The following is a 13,040-nucleotide window of genomic DNA, read 5'->3' on the forward strand; positions in this document are numbered from 1 at the left end:
GTGCATTACTGCCCCCTCCACTGGATTGATCTCTCTCATCACGTTTTTTCTAATTAGCCAGCTCCCTGCAGCTTGAGAACAGAGCTGATCACTGCCCCCAGCCCTAAGAGCAGCAAAGGTTGAGGGGATGGGGAAGTGAAGGGGAGCAGCAGTGTCTATGAATCAGAGTCTTTGTGGGGAAAGCTACGCAACACGCGAGATCACCAGGACTCATGACCAAGCAAGGCACTGGCTTAATCATCCCTTTATTGATTACAAAGCGTCTAAAAATCTAGAGTGTCTTCAATATATAATCTCTTTTCTATGTACACTACATATGGCTTAAGTTATTTCTCTGGGGGGTGGGGGTGAGTCAGTGATGATAGTCCAGCATGTAGTCCATAGTCCCCAAGCCCTTTTGACTCTCTGGTACCTGTACCTGCATTTTCTTGTTAGTCAGCTCCCCGTGCGGAAGTGCCAAAGGTCTCTTCACCCCTTGCGGAAGTGAACTGAGTCTATCTTCCTCTGTTCCCCCATCTTCAGCCCACAGCCCATCCCTGGGCTCCGGAGGTTGGTAGCCCATCTCATTGGGGTCCAGGGGGTCCTTGGACAATAGGATACAGATGGAAGGCACATTCTTGTGGACGGTCAGTTTCTCCACTTGGCCATCAGGCTGAGGGTCCTTGTTCTCCCAGACCTCCAGCAGGGTCTTATAACGCACCTTGGTGACCTGGTGGAGGCCCCCCAGCTTCCTCTTCATGATCTCCACACAGGTGATGGTTTTGGTGACTGCCCGACCACAGCCACTGAAGACTATCTGCCGGGTGCCCTTCAGCTCCATCCTGGCCATGGCAAAGCCCATCAAATTCCTGATCTTGCTGCCCTCCTTCACTTTCATCTCCACCACACCAGGGGGCAAGTCTGGGAAGGGCAGTGGGCTATCCTGCTCTGACGTCTTGACCTTCCTGAAGTTCTCCATCCTGGACTGGGCTACGGGTGGCATGGGTGTGGATTCCACCCCTTTGGCAGCCATTGCTTGCCCTTCCTGGAGGCAAAATGAGTCAGATCAGATGACTAAATGCCAGCATCCATCCCAGAGACTATCCTTGGCTCCAAACTCCTTTTGCTCCAGGTCAGCAGAAAAAGGGGGCAAATTTAGTGCTGCTCTTCCATCTGGCTACTCAGCGCTCTCCCTCCCCTGGTGAAGGACTTTCTGTCAAGCCCAGATAGTTCCCTCCTGGCTGTGCCGGAGAATCAATCCCCAGAAGGAATGGAGCTGCAGAATTCTCCCCAGGGTGGGAATCCCTGCCGGTGCCTACTCTGCTCCCACTGCAGCACTCGCTTCTGCTGCTCTTTGCTTCATTCTGGACTTCAGCAGCCCCCAGAGCTGTTTTGTGTAATTAGCAGATCCTCCCCCTCCTCCTCCTCCTCCCCCACGCTCTCCTCCTCCCTCTCCCCACACTCCTGATCAGCCTCCCAGCCCAGCCCGGAGCCCTCTGCTTCATCCCTCAGCTGCACTTCCCTCAGTCTCTGGCAAAAGGAGAGTCTGACTTTTCCCCAGTCCAGGAGCAGCTTGGGGAGGGAGAGGGAAAGCTACTCTTTCTCTTCATGATGCTTCCGGAGTCCTGCCCCCTTAAAGAGAAACTGGCCCCTTCTCATGGGTGATTTCTCCAGCTCAAGGACATTAACTGCTAACTGCAAATGTCAGCAAAGTGCAGGCAGCTGCTGCTGCTCGTGCCTCTCCCTACCTGGCTGGATCAGCTCCCACACCATGCATCCCCACAAGGGACACAGATCTCAGTGGCCCTTCTTTAAAATGACTTGGTGACTGCATTTTCCATTGTCTTCTCAGATTCTCCACTGAAATGGGGTCACCCTCAGCCAGTCCTTTTTAATGACCCATCCTGACTCAGACAACCAGGTGGCGTTCATAACTATGCCTCTTACCATGCCCTGAGAGCAAACAGTTCTTTTGCACCCATAGTGTAACAGTGCAGCATATGGGGAAACTGAGGTACAACCAGGATTCATAAAAATATTACAGGAAATTTCCAGTTTGTCACAGGGAGTCTCCTGTGAGGGGTGCAGGGAGCCCTGTCCCTCAATCCCTGACCTCAGGTCAATGGGGAATCTCTTGAGAGATGTGCAGGAAGCCCCGTCTGTTCCTCAGACCCCGCTCACGGATCAGCATAGAACATTTCATCCCCATGTAGGTTATAAGGCTTTTAGCATGATTCAATCTCCCTCTTCAGCCGCCAGAGCAGAGTATTCAGGGATAACTCAGCCCAGACCTCCTAGTCTCATTTGTCCCTTTCCTAGGAACTTGGGGATGAACGCTAGGGCTGAGCTGGGCCCTGGCTGGAGCAACGTGGAGGGAAGATGAGCAAACATGGAAACAGTTCTCCTGCCATCGAGGGGAGTCTGAAGGTGGCTAGAGGGATGGGGTACCGAGGGTACAGAGTTAGAGCAGTGAGTAAACGCCCACAGTGCCCCAGAGTCCTGCTGAGATTCAGTGCTGCAGTCAAATGAACTCTGGACTGACTGAACATGGAGTTCCAGCCATGCCCCTCTAGGAGGAGATAGACTCATAGACTCTAAGGTCAGAAGGTACCATTATGATCATCTAGTCTGATCTCCTGCACAACGCAGGCCACAGAATCTCACCCACTCATTCCTGTAACAACCTCCTAATCTATGTCTGAGTTATTGAAGTCCTCAAATCATGGTTTAAAGACCTCATGGTGCAGAGATGGGTCAGGATAAATGTCTCATTGGTGATTCAGAGCAGCATGGTGCACGACCACAGGGACTGAATCCTCTGCTCACTCCAGGAGATGTGTGGCCCATCCTTGCCTAGGGTCTCTTGAGAGGAAATGAGCTCAGGTGAGCGGGCTGCCTAGGTCAGTGTCTGAGTCCAGCAGTGGGGCAGTGCATATGAGCCCTGAAATAAATGAGCATGAGGACCATATTACCCTCAATCTCTTCCCAGGAGGGAATGGCCCCTCTGTGCCAGGGCCCACTTTCCCTTTGACAGTAATGCCTTCCCACGGAGTAGTGATGAGGGATGGAGAGCCTGCCATTTGGTGATGTCCTCATTTCACTGCCTAAAAGAGGGAGTGAATGAATGCAATAAAGGAGACATCAAGAAGGAGGAAAAGTAGCCTCGCCGGGAAGACAAGGATCAATATCCAGTGGGCGGTGGCATGAGGCTCCCAGCGCTCTGCAAGCAGAATTTGCATTGCTGCATCCACTGGCACCCACATGCATGGGCAGTGGGTAAACCCCTGGCTTGAGGAGGCCCCATCCCTTCCATGCCCACCGGATCCCAGCTCCCACTGTGGCCACTGGCCCCTGCCCCAGGCTAGCACCTCTAGTCCCTCCTGGCCCCAGAGCACCAGGCAGCGTGGCCTCAGCCTCCCCAGGCTGCACTGCCTGACCCAGCCCCCAGCCAGCATGCCTCAGTAGCCCTGGGCCAAACCACTTGGCCTGACCCCCGGTGGGACCCCCGGCCCCTGAAGGCGCCCCCCGCCCCCCAGGCGAGCTGCCTGACCCAGCCTCAGCACCAGGGCTGGCTCCAGGTTTTTTGCCACCGCAAGCAAAAAAAAACCCCAAAACAAACAAACTGGAGTGCTGCCCCTTGAAAAGAGCTGCCCCAAGCACATACTTGGAACGTTGGTGCCTAGAGCCAGCCCTGCTCAGCACTGGGATGGTGGCACGGCCAGAGCGGCCCCAGCCCCAATGCTAGCCCGACCCTAGAGCCAGTACCCAAGCAAGAGCCTTCACTCACTTCCCCTCCTGCACCCCAACCTTCCATTTCATGAGCATTCATGGCCTGCCACACAATTTCCAATTTCCAGCTCCAGCACTGGGCAGGCGGAACAGCTGGAGCACTCCCAGCCCCAGCACTGGGCAGGCACAAGTTAGAGCAATTATGAGGTTGCTCTAACGTACATCTGAGGGATAGGGGGACAACCCAGCCTGCTCTGGCACTATGGAGAGCACAAAGGTAGCTTTTGCCTACTTCCCTCTATCCCTGTGCTAAATGCAAGAGAGAACGGAGCTCCAGTCTTTGCTGACGGTGACAGAGGAGACCAGATCTGCCTGGGAGTCATCAGGCTACTCCTCTCCTCCTGACCATATGGTGTGGAAGGGGAGGGACAATCCCCAAGGTGAATCTTCCCTGCCCTTCAGAGGAGAGAGGGAAAGCCTTTGGTGGGGAGGGCTCAGACACATGGGTTCTCAGGAGAGAGAAGGAGGAAAGAGCCCCCATGGACTGCTACCTCCTTTGCCCAGACATAGGGGAAGACAGCACCGAGCTCCCTGGTCCACTGGCTCCTTTCCCAATACTTCACAACAGAAAGGAGTGAAGATCCAGCTGGTGATCCCTGTGACTCCCAGGGGATATGGGATGGCTCCTGGAAGGTCAGTGCCAGGGATGAGGCAGACAGTTATTTGGGATCATGTGCATTAAGAGTTCTGATTGTCTCCCCAAGCAACAGGGCCCACGAATATCAATGCAACCCTTGCCATGGGTACCTTACATGAAGAGTGAGGGCCTGATCCACTGAGGGGCTGAGCTCTCATTGGAACCAAGCAAGAAACACGATGTAAATGAGCTCTCAAATCAATCACAATTATCTCCCTTTGCGAGCAGCACAAGTGGGCCTGGGCACCCAATTAAGCAAGTAATTACCCTGTCTGTGCAGCTGGGTGCTTAGCTAGCCCGTTATGTCTCAGGACCTCCCAGCTGTCTCACTATGCTCAGCCAAGAGCAGGAAGACTCACCTCTATGCTGTGATTAACCTCCCCAGTGATGGAGGCCGCATGGCATGTGAGTGTCCCATGGCAAAGCCACTGGGTCATTTCCTATTCAAACACATATGCAGCACCAGTTTGTTTGCTATTAGGAAATCTATCCCAAAGCCGGGGCTCAGTAGAGGGCCATCCTCAACCACCAAGTGGCACTGACTGCCTAGAAGGTAGGATGAGATTCCCCTGCAGCTTACACCAGGTGATGTCAGCTCTTAGCGGTCTGTGTGCAAAATCTCATGGACAGGTGCCCCCAGCACAGATCTAATGCTCAGGGACAAATATTCAGCTGGTTTCCTTACCTAGCCCAGCAATCTTTGCAAACACTTAGCCATGGATTTGCAAAGAAGCCATGAGAGTTCAGTTCCGAAGTTCCATGGAATTTGAGTGGGAATTATGAGCCTAACTCCTGTAGGTGTTTTTTTGAAAGTCCCAGCTGTAGATTTTGCATGCACAATTGCCTTGCTGCATGAGCACATGGATGAGAGCACGTGTAAGTCTCAGCAGGAACTCCAAGACCTGAATAGGCACTGGGGACTGGATTCCCCTCAGACCCTGTTCCAGCCTCTCCAGGTCTGTGCAGAAGCATGCACTGATGCTGCATGTGCTGTACCATGCCATGGCTAAAGAGAGACTTCAGCTTCCAAAGCTGGCATCTTTCCCCACACTAAATTCACTTCCACCTATGGAATAATCCCTAATGCATGTGTGGTCCTCTCCACTGCAACACAGAGTTGTGAGTTGGAAAGAGATCCTGAGTATTGACTTGCACTTGAGTTTGCTCTGCCTCTCGAGACCCACAGACTATTTTCATCTGAACTAAAAATCTAATTGATCTCATGTCAGCAGGAGCCTGGATGAAACCCGGCTGTGCAGTTACAAGTGGTGTTCAGATCCAATCTACCCCAAAGACCAGTCCACATTCAGTGAGTGTCTGGGAAACCTGGACTGACACTTTGACTTGTTATAATATTATGGCCAAAGCCTGGAACCTGTGCCTGAGGACATGGGCTTCCCACAATGCTGCAGAGGGAGGGAATTTTTCCCCATAAGAGTGTGGAGTGAGAACAGAATTGCTTGGTGGCTGCTCTCCATGGAGGGGGAGAAGTGAGGGGCACCTTCCCAGTGAGGCTGTGTGATCTGGAGGACAGTGCACTGGCATGGGATGGGAATCAGAGACCTCTTGTATGACTGTGGCTAATTCTCTGTCTCGCTAATTTCCCATCTGTAAAATGGAGTTAATGATAGCCTGATGATTTGTCCTGCTTTAAGCAGAGGGTTGGACTAGATGATCTCCTGAGGTCCCTTCCAACCCTGAGATTCTATGATAATTTCCCACAACTATGAAAAAATTTCTATGATACCTCGTAAATGGCTTTGAGATCTACAGATGACATGTGCTAGTGAAGAGATGGCTGGTGGATTAGTACAGTTGTAGATGCACCACATCCTGTTGTGTTCTCTCCTGCCCAGTGAGCTCCATCCTGCTGAGTAGAATTGGGCTAGTCCCACTGTCTTAAAGATTGGCCCTTAACGATGTTATTTGTATAAAGGTAGCACTTAGGCGCCCCAGCTGAGATCAGAGCCCCATTGTGCTGTGGGTTGCACATACACCCAGTATATGCATCTCAGCCTAAGTAGGCAAGACAGACAGAGGACAAATTGTCCCCATTGTACAGGTGGGGAATTGAGGCACAGAGAGACTAACTGACTTGGCCAAGGTTACGCAAGCAGTATGTAGCAGAGCTGGGAAAGGAATCAGATGTCCTATGTCCCTGTCCAGTGCCTGCTGTAGTGATCATGCACAGTAGCTACTTTTAAAACACAAATTCCTCATTCATATGATGAAAAACAATGTTATTTTTCTCCCTTATGTCTGATGAATGTTTGTGAAATTCTCAAGAAAGGCACAGAGCGGCTCTGCTCCTTTCTCAGTCAGGCTGGGATGAATTAAGCTTCTCACACAAATTGCTTCTTTTAAAAAGATGCATCTTCAGGCTAAAAGCCTAGGAAAACAAATGGGAAGGAATTTGGCAACTGTTCATGGAATGTATTGACATAGAATAAAGGGCCGGGAAGGCAGAGGCAGCTCCCATTAACTCAATGCATAAACTTTATTGCGGGCACAGAAGATGACAAATCTTGATAAGACATTAAACAGCTCCAGAAATGCATACTGCTTCAGCACAATGCTGTGCATCTCTCAAGACTCTTGAGAATCAAGCTGTGCCCTGAATGATACAGGATCAGGAGCAGAGATACTGCCTGCTGTAGAGATTTTCTCATGGGTTTATATGTGCTGAAGTCTAGGGGGCTCCACTCATTTACCCTAGCTGAGGATCTGGCCCCACATATGTATTGGGACCAGATTATCTCTCTCTACCCATCCCACCATTCCTGCATTTGAGCTGAGAACAATGGCAATTCATGGTGCTTGGGGGGAGGGCTGGACCGATACAAATAATAAACCCAACCCTTCTGAATCAGCCAGTGGAACTGGCTGAGTGCAGGGGGGAGTGGATGTTACCCCTTCTCCAAAGGTGGTGTAACATGCATGTTCTCCCTGAGTTCTGAATGGTATCATGCACAATGCCTCAGAGTGGCATAGGGTTATAGCTATATGTCCCAATCCAGTCCATGCCATATGGACCAGATCCCAAGGGATGCTATAGGCTGAGTCCCCACTTTTGAAATCAGTGGCAGTTGTGGGTGCTCAGCATTTGTCTCCAAATTCATATTAATGCCTGCTAATGCCTGACATGATGATAAGCAAAGCAGCCAGTCAAGGGCTTGATGGTCCAGTGCAGAATTCTGTACCTCTTCTCCACTGGTTGGATGCATCCTGAAATCTCAGCATGTTTCTATGGAGCCTGCCTCCACAGTGCTGCACTGATTGGGTATTTAAATCCAAGGCAGCATTTATTGTCTAATTGCTGCTTAACAAACTCTGCTTATTACAGCCTCCTAAATGGGGAAGATGAGGTGCAATCATGTTAAACAGTTTACGCATCACTAAAATTGATTGGTCGGGAGCTCCCCCCAAGGCAAGGGATATCAGGGGGTGTTAATGACAGGGTCCTACTTCCTCTCTCTCTCTCTCTCTCTCCCCCTCTCTCTGTGTGCAGTGTTTAAAATGTAAATGAATTTCATTATTAGCAACTCCATCACTAATTACTATCCAAAGCCATTCATTACCCTGTCAGCTTGTTTGTTGGAGGACAACAGAGTGGATCGTTTAGCCCACGTGAAGGAATAGCTGAAATTAGCTCATACATAAAGAACAGAGAGTGGGAGATGGGATGCAGATGAGCTGGAGAAGAGGATGGGAGCTGCGGGTGGATGAGGAGGAAACAGGGAAAGACAGACTGACACTGGAGGGAAGAAAATCAGAGACAGATTAATTAGAAATATGTTAGGAAAAGAAGAGAGGTGAGATGAAAGGAGAGAGAATGGAGAAAGAGTAATAAATAATGGAGAAGTAAGAGAGAGTGAGTGAATAAGAGAAGGTTGGAGGAAACAATGAGGCAGAGTAATTAAAAACAATAATACTTTGATCTGTCTGTCATAGGTTTTTCCGTAGTGCCCATCACTGTAGTATCCAAGCACCTCTTCTCTTCATGAAGATCTCAAAGCACTTTCTGAACTCCCGTTGCTTATCATTACTGTTGAGTGGAGATACTCAGCTCCACGCAGGGCATGAAAGAGCTTACTACTGAATAGAGAAGCAACAGACAACCATACAGATACAGAAAGGTCTGGCTGAGCAGAAGGCGGATTCATTGAATAGCAAGGCAGTGGGATTTTTTAATACAGATACGTAAGATGACTCCCTGGGCAGTGGATTGACACTGATACTTCTTCCATGAAGCCTATGTTCAGAGGGGAGACTTGAAAGAGGGGAAGGCAGGATGCTGCAACACCAGAAGCCTTGTTCTCCTGCCACAGGAGATAAGGGACTGTCTGTGGGATATCATTGTCCATTAGTGGGAGGGAATTCCAGCTGAAAAGAGCAGAGTGGAAGAAGGCACAGAGAAGGGAAAGGAACAGGAATGCAAAGGGGATGGTTAGGTGAGAGATGTGGGCAGAGCAGGCAGGGGATTAGCAGGAGTGAGGAATTGAGTTGTAGGTCACAGCCCAGTAGTATAGAAGGTGGTGAGGATCAGGAGCCTGAACTTGGTGTAGGCTGAGAGAGGAAGGCAGCAAAGGGGATCAAAGAGGGAGATGTAAAGGATGAGGGAGATGGTTTCCATACACCATCATAGCAGGGGGACTGGAGGGGAGGGTAGTGGGATTCAGGCAGGCTGCAGTAGTGATGTCAAGAGCTGACCAAGGGGAATCAGCTGTGTAAAAGATGAGGGAAAAAACAAGGAGGATGAGACTGGAAAAGAGATTAAGTCCAGAGCTGGTGGTTGGTGAGCAACCTTGGGAAGGGCAGTGTCAGTGGGGAAAGGAAGCCAGTGGCAGGGGATCAGAGGCAAAATGAGAGAGACAATGGAGACAGTGAGAGCAGAGGCACATTCTAGAAGTCTGGAGAAAGGAAGGAAGGAAGGAAGGAAGGAGATGGGCCAGTAACTGGAGGGGCGGTTGGGGCTAAGGAGAAGTTTTTGAGGCTAAGAGAAGCCATAGTCTGTTGTTGACTGAAAGCAAGGAACACTAGGTGAGGGAGGGAGCAGGGCCATCAGGCCCCAGGAGATGTGGTCAAGGGGGCAGGGTGAAAGAAGGAGAGGCCCCTCAGAGTGGAGATTTGAGCAAAAAAAGGAGGGGTTGCTGGGTGGGAGAGAGTGAAAGTTCCTGATAATGATGCTGATTTCCAAACTGGTGATATTCTTGGGGAGAGAAGGATTTGCTGAGAGAGTCAAAGGTGGGGAAGAGATATTCAGAAATGTAGGCACAGGAATCAATTTGGGGGAGAAGCAGAGCTGTGTAGTGCAGAAGATGGATGAAGAGAGTGAGGTGGGGATGGCAGAAGTTGAGGTGGTGCCTGGATTTTCTCCAGAGAGTCGCAGCATTTCAGGAACAGGAGCAGAGGAATCAGGGTGATAAAACAGGGCTAGGGATTGGTGGGATGGCCAAAATGGAGCAACCGGGGAAAGGAGGCAAGCCCGGAAAAGAGACTGGAGTTGAAGGTGGAAGCAAAGGAGTGGAGGGATGTTACAGAGGGAGTTCTGTCAGGGATATAAAGGGGTAGGAGGGATGAGAAGGATTGTGGGCTCAGACCAGGGCAGGTGGCAGTGATTTTGGTAAACGGGGTGAGGTGGTGATTACAGGAAGGGAGCTCTGTGAGAGAGGGATGAGAAAGAATGGGAGAGCGAGAAGGACCAGAGAAGTGAGTGGTGCCATCAAATCTAGAGCTGTACCACAAATGAGGAGGTCAGGGAAGGGAAGTGAGAGGCAGCGGAGCAGCAGGATGAAGTCATTGAGGAAGAAGATGTGGGACTTGGATGAACTAAAGGGTAAAGGAGCTGAGGTTGCAGTTGAAGTTGGACAAGAAACAAAGGGGACAGTCAATAAAACCCATTAAGTAAATCTCATGATACCTTGGTGAAGGGTCATCTTGAGGTGACTCCCCCAGCTGTAGCCAGGAAGGCAGCAGTTGCTTGACAGCACTCAGGACCACGAGGTAAGAGCTTCAGGAGAGGAAGTGTATCCAGATGAAACTGTGGAATGCGAGCTCCTTAGAAAGCATGTGCTCAGGGCACTGAGGCCAACATCTCTACAACACACACAAACATATATAATATATATAATAACTATACATAAGCCTATACTCTTACAAACAGTGCCGTGCCCTGCCTCGTGATGACAAGAGTTCAGAACCTTGGGGAGCACGTCCAACCCAAGCCTGCCTGACAAAGTAGCCCTTGACACCACATTGGTTCATTGGCTCAGAGGAGAGAGTACCACCTGCTGATTCACTAACACCATTCCCTGCAGCCTCTGAATGCTCCTTATGCTCTGTCATCCAAATACTGATCTGGCCCAATTCTGCTTAGTCTGTGAGCACTGATAGTCCCACACAAGATGGCATGGCTACAGGAAAACACACTGGTTAAAATAAGAAGGACCAGGAAGAGAGAGGGGACAGGGAAGAGGAACCACATTAATAACAGAGAGCTGGAATGGAGAGAAAGTAAGGAGTGCAGAGTAACTTGAGATTTTGTCTGCTACATGCAGTCTATTTTCTTTCATCCGAGGTGACCTTGTTCTGGAGTAATTCGGAAAGTCAAAGCATACGATACAACAAGGTCACTCTCTCTGCCTCTCTCAATCTCTGTGTCACATCATCCCTTCTCGGGTCTCAGCCAGTCATCACATTGCAGTCTGGGCATGGGTTATCAAGCTGAACCATATGAGGCTTGATTCCTGCTGCATGAGCCACATGCTCCTTGTGTGAGGACATATGCCATTTCCAATCCTGTTAGGTTGTATCTGTAATGTTCTGGGGAAATCTACTTCACAATCCTAACCAGGATTTTGGGCCAACTATCTATGAAATTAGACCCCCAAAAATCCAAGACAGGTCTTATACTGAGAGTTCAATGTGGCAGGGAACAGGATATTGAGAGTTTTGTCAGTGCTGGGTGTGTCCCCATGCAGGGTGGGCATGATCAATAAAGCTGGTGGTTGTGTAGCTCAAAATAAAGCCTCAGCACTTTGATTCAAGGAGCGCCTAGTATTTCTCATGACATGCACTTCAGGTATAATTTCAAAGTATATAGAATCATGTATTCACATGGACTCAGAAGAGACTTTCTTTGGTCCTATGACATTTGTTATCAAATCTCATTCTCCAGAGCATCAGCTGATCAGAGGTCAGGAATGAATCCTTCCACCCATTTATAGTGCCACACAACTTGCTAGATGCATTACTAGGGACATTTTGCCTTACTCAGAATCATCAGGCTTCGGACAGTGCTGGAAACAGGATGCTGCAATGTATGGACATTGGTGTGATCCAGTGTGGCAAAACTTATGGGCCTGATCCTGAAAGGTGCACAGTGCCTCATGAGGTGCTAAATAAGTGTCCTATTGACTCCAGTAGGAATTGACAACATTTTTTCAAGTGGCACTCAGCACTTTGCTGGATCAGCCCTGTGCTCCTAAATGCATCTGCCCTGCTGGCAACAGAGAGGTGATGCTCAAGTGACTGAATATTTGATAGTCTCATGTGTGACAGCAATCCAGTGTTTAGAAGTATCAGGGCTTGTCCAGACTAGTTGGATTCCTCATCTGCTGGGAAGCACTTCAAGGCGAGCAAATAAACGTATGTGTTCTCGCTGAGGAAAGAAACTCCATGTGATAATAATACACTCGTTAATCTTGCATGAAATTAAACTGCTTAATGCATGCCGAGGATATGAGCAGTGAAAGGGTTATTAGGAAACCATCTGAGACAAGTGAGTTGCCTCTGGGACCATACTGCTGTGGGGGCTCAGGCGCACTTCATCTCCAATTGGCTGCTATAAACCCAGGAAAAGAATCAATTTGTTTCAGGTTCAATTAAAACAGCTGCTTCCCTGACCTTGCTCTTCTGATCCCCTCTGGAAAAGCTAGGGGGAGGCAGAAGGGAAGAGAATACAGGGGCTTCCATGCAGTCATCCTTCCAAATAGAAATGCCCAAGGAATGCCCTTCCCTGGTGCTTTACAATCAGTCTTCTTCACCCACTTCCATTTCACACAGCATAATGGATACAGTCAATGCAGGAGCGGACACAGGGTGGCTATGGGGTCCCCAGGCAACAAACCCATCCAGAAGTGTTCAAGAGATTTTGGAAGAGTCCCCTTCGCCCTGCTAATAAAAAGAAAATTTAAACAGAGATGCCAGCAGTTCAAAGCTATTAACACCCAGGCATCTAGGGCTCCATTCTGTAATCAGCCGCACTAATGGCAATCTTGCTGTAATGGCTGCTTCATCAGCGATAAGTGATGCTACAAGCAGGCCGAGGTATATGAAAGAGTTCTTTATTAACTCATGTGCTGAGTCTCACAAGTTTCAACCTGCAGAGTTGGCCTCAGGATAATTCTCAGTCCTTGGGCTCTTCAGCAAGCTTGACATCTCGACAGACTCATGTTCGGTACTTTCTGACTCTCCATTGAATCTGTTGGCTCATAGATGCCTCCTATGGGTTCATGAGAGCATTTGTCTCTCCTGGGTGATCCCCTCACGTGACCTGGGAGCCAATGCACTATTCATGACTCCTTTAGTTTTTTCTTTCCTGTGTCTTTCCCAAGGCTGGGACCACATTGGAGAG

The 13,040-nt window shown here is 49.5% G+C and overlaps 1 protein-coding gene across 1 annotated transcript; it reads right to left on the reverse strand.

The window, feature by feature from the left end:
- Positions 1-247: 247 nt before the first annotated feature.
- RPP25 (ribonuclease P and MRP subunit p25) lies at positions 248-1,378 on the reverse strand. Its single transcript, XM_050966842.1, has one exon. It carries the CDS (start codon positions 1,010-1,012, stop codon positions 353-355), a length of 660 nt encoding a protein of 219 aa, XP_050822799.1. The 5' UTR covers positions 1,013-1,378; the 3' UTR covers positions 248-352.
- Positions 1,379-13,040: the final 11,662 nt, after the last annotated feature.

The sequence above is a fragment of the Gopherus flavomarginatus genome, chromosome 9, assembly GCF_025201925.1.
Source record: "Gopherus flavomarginatus isolate rGopFla2 chromosome 9, rGopFla2.mat.asm, whole genome shotgun sequence".
Lineage (NCBI taxonomy): Eukaryota > Metazoa > Chordata > Testudines > Testudinidae > Gopherus > Gopherus flavomarginatus.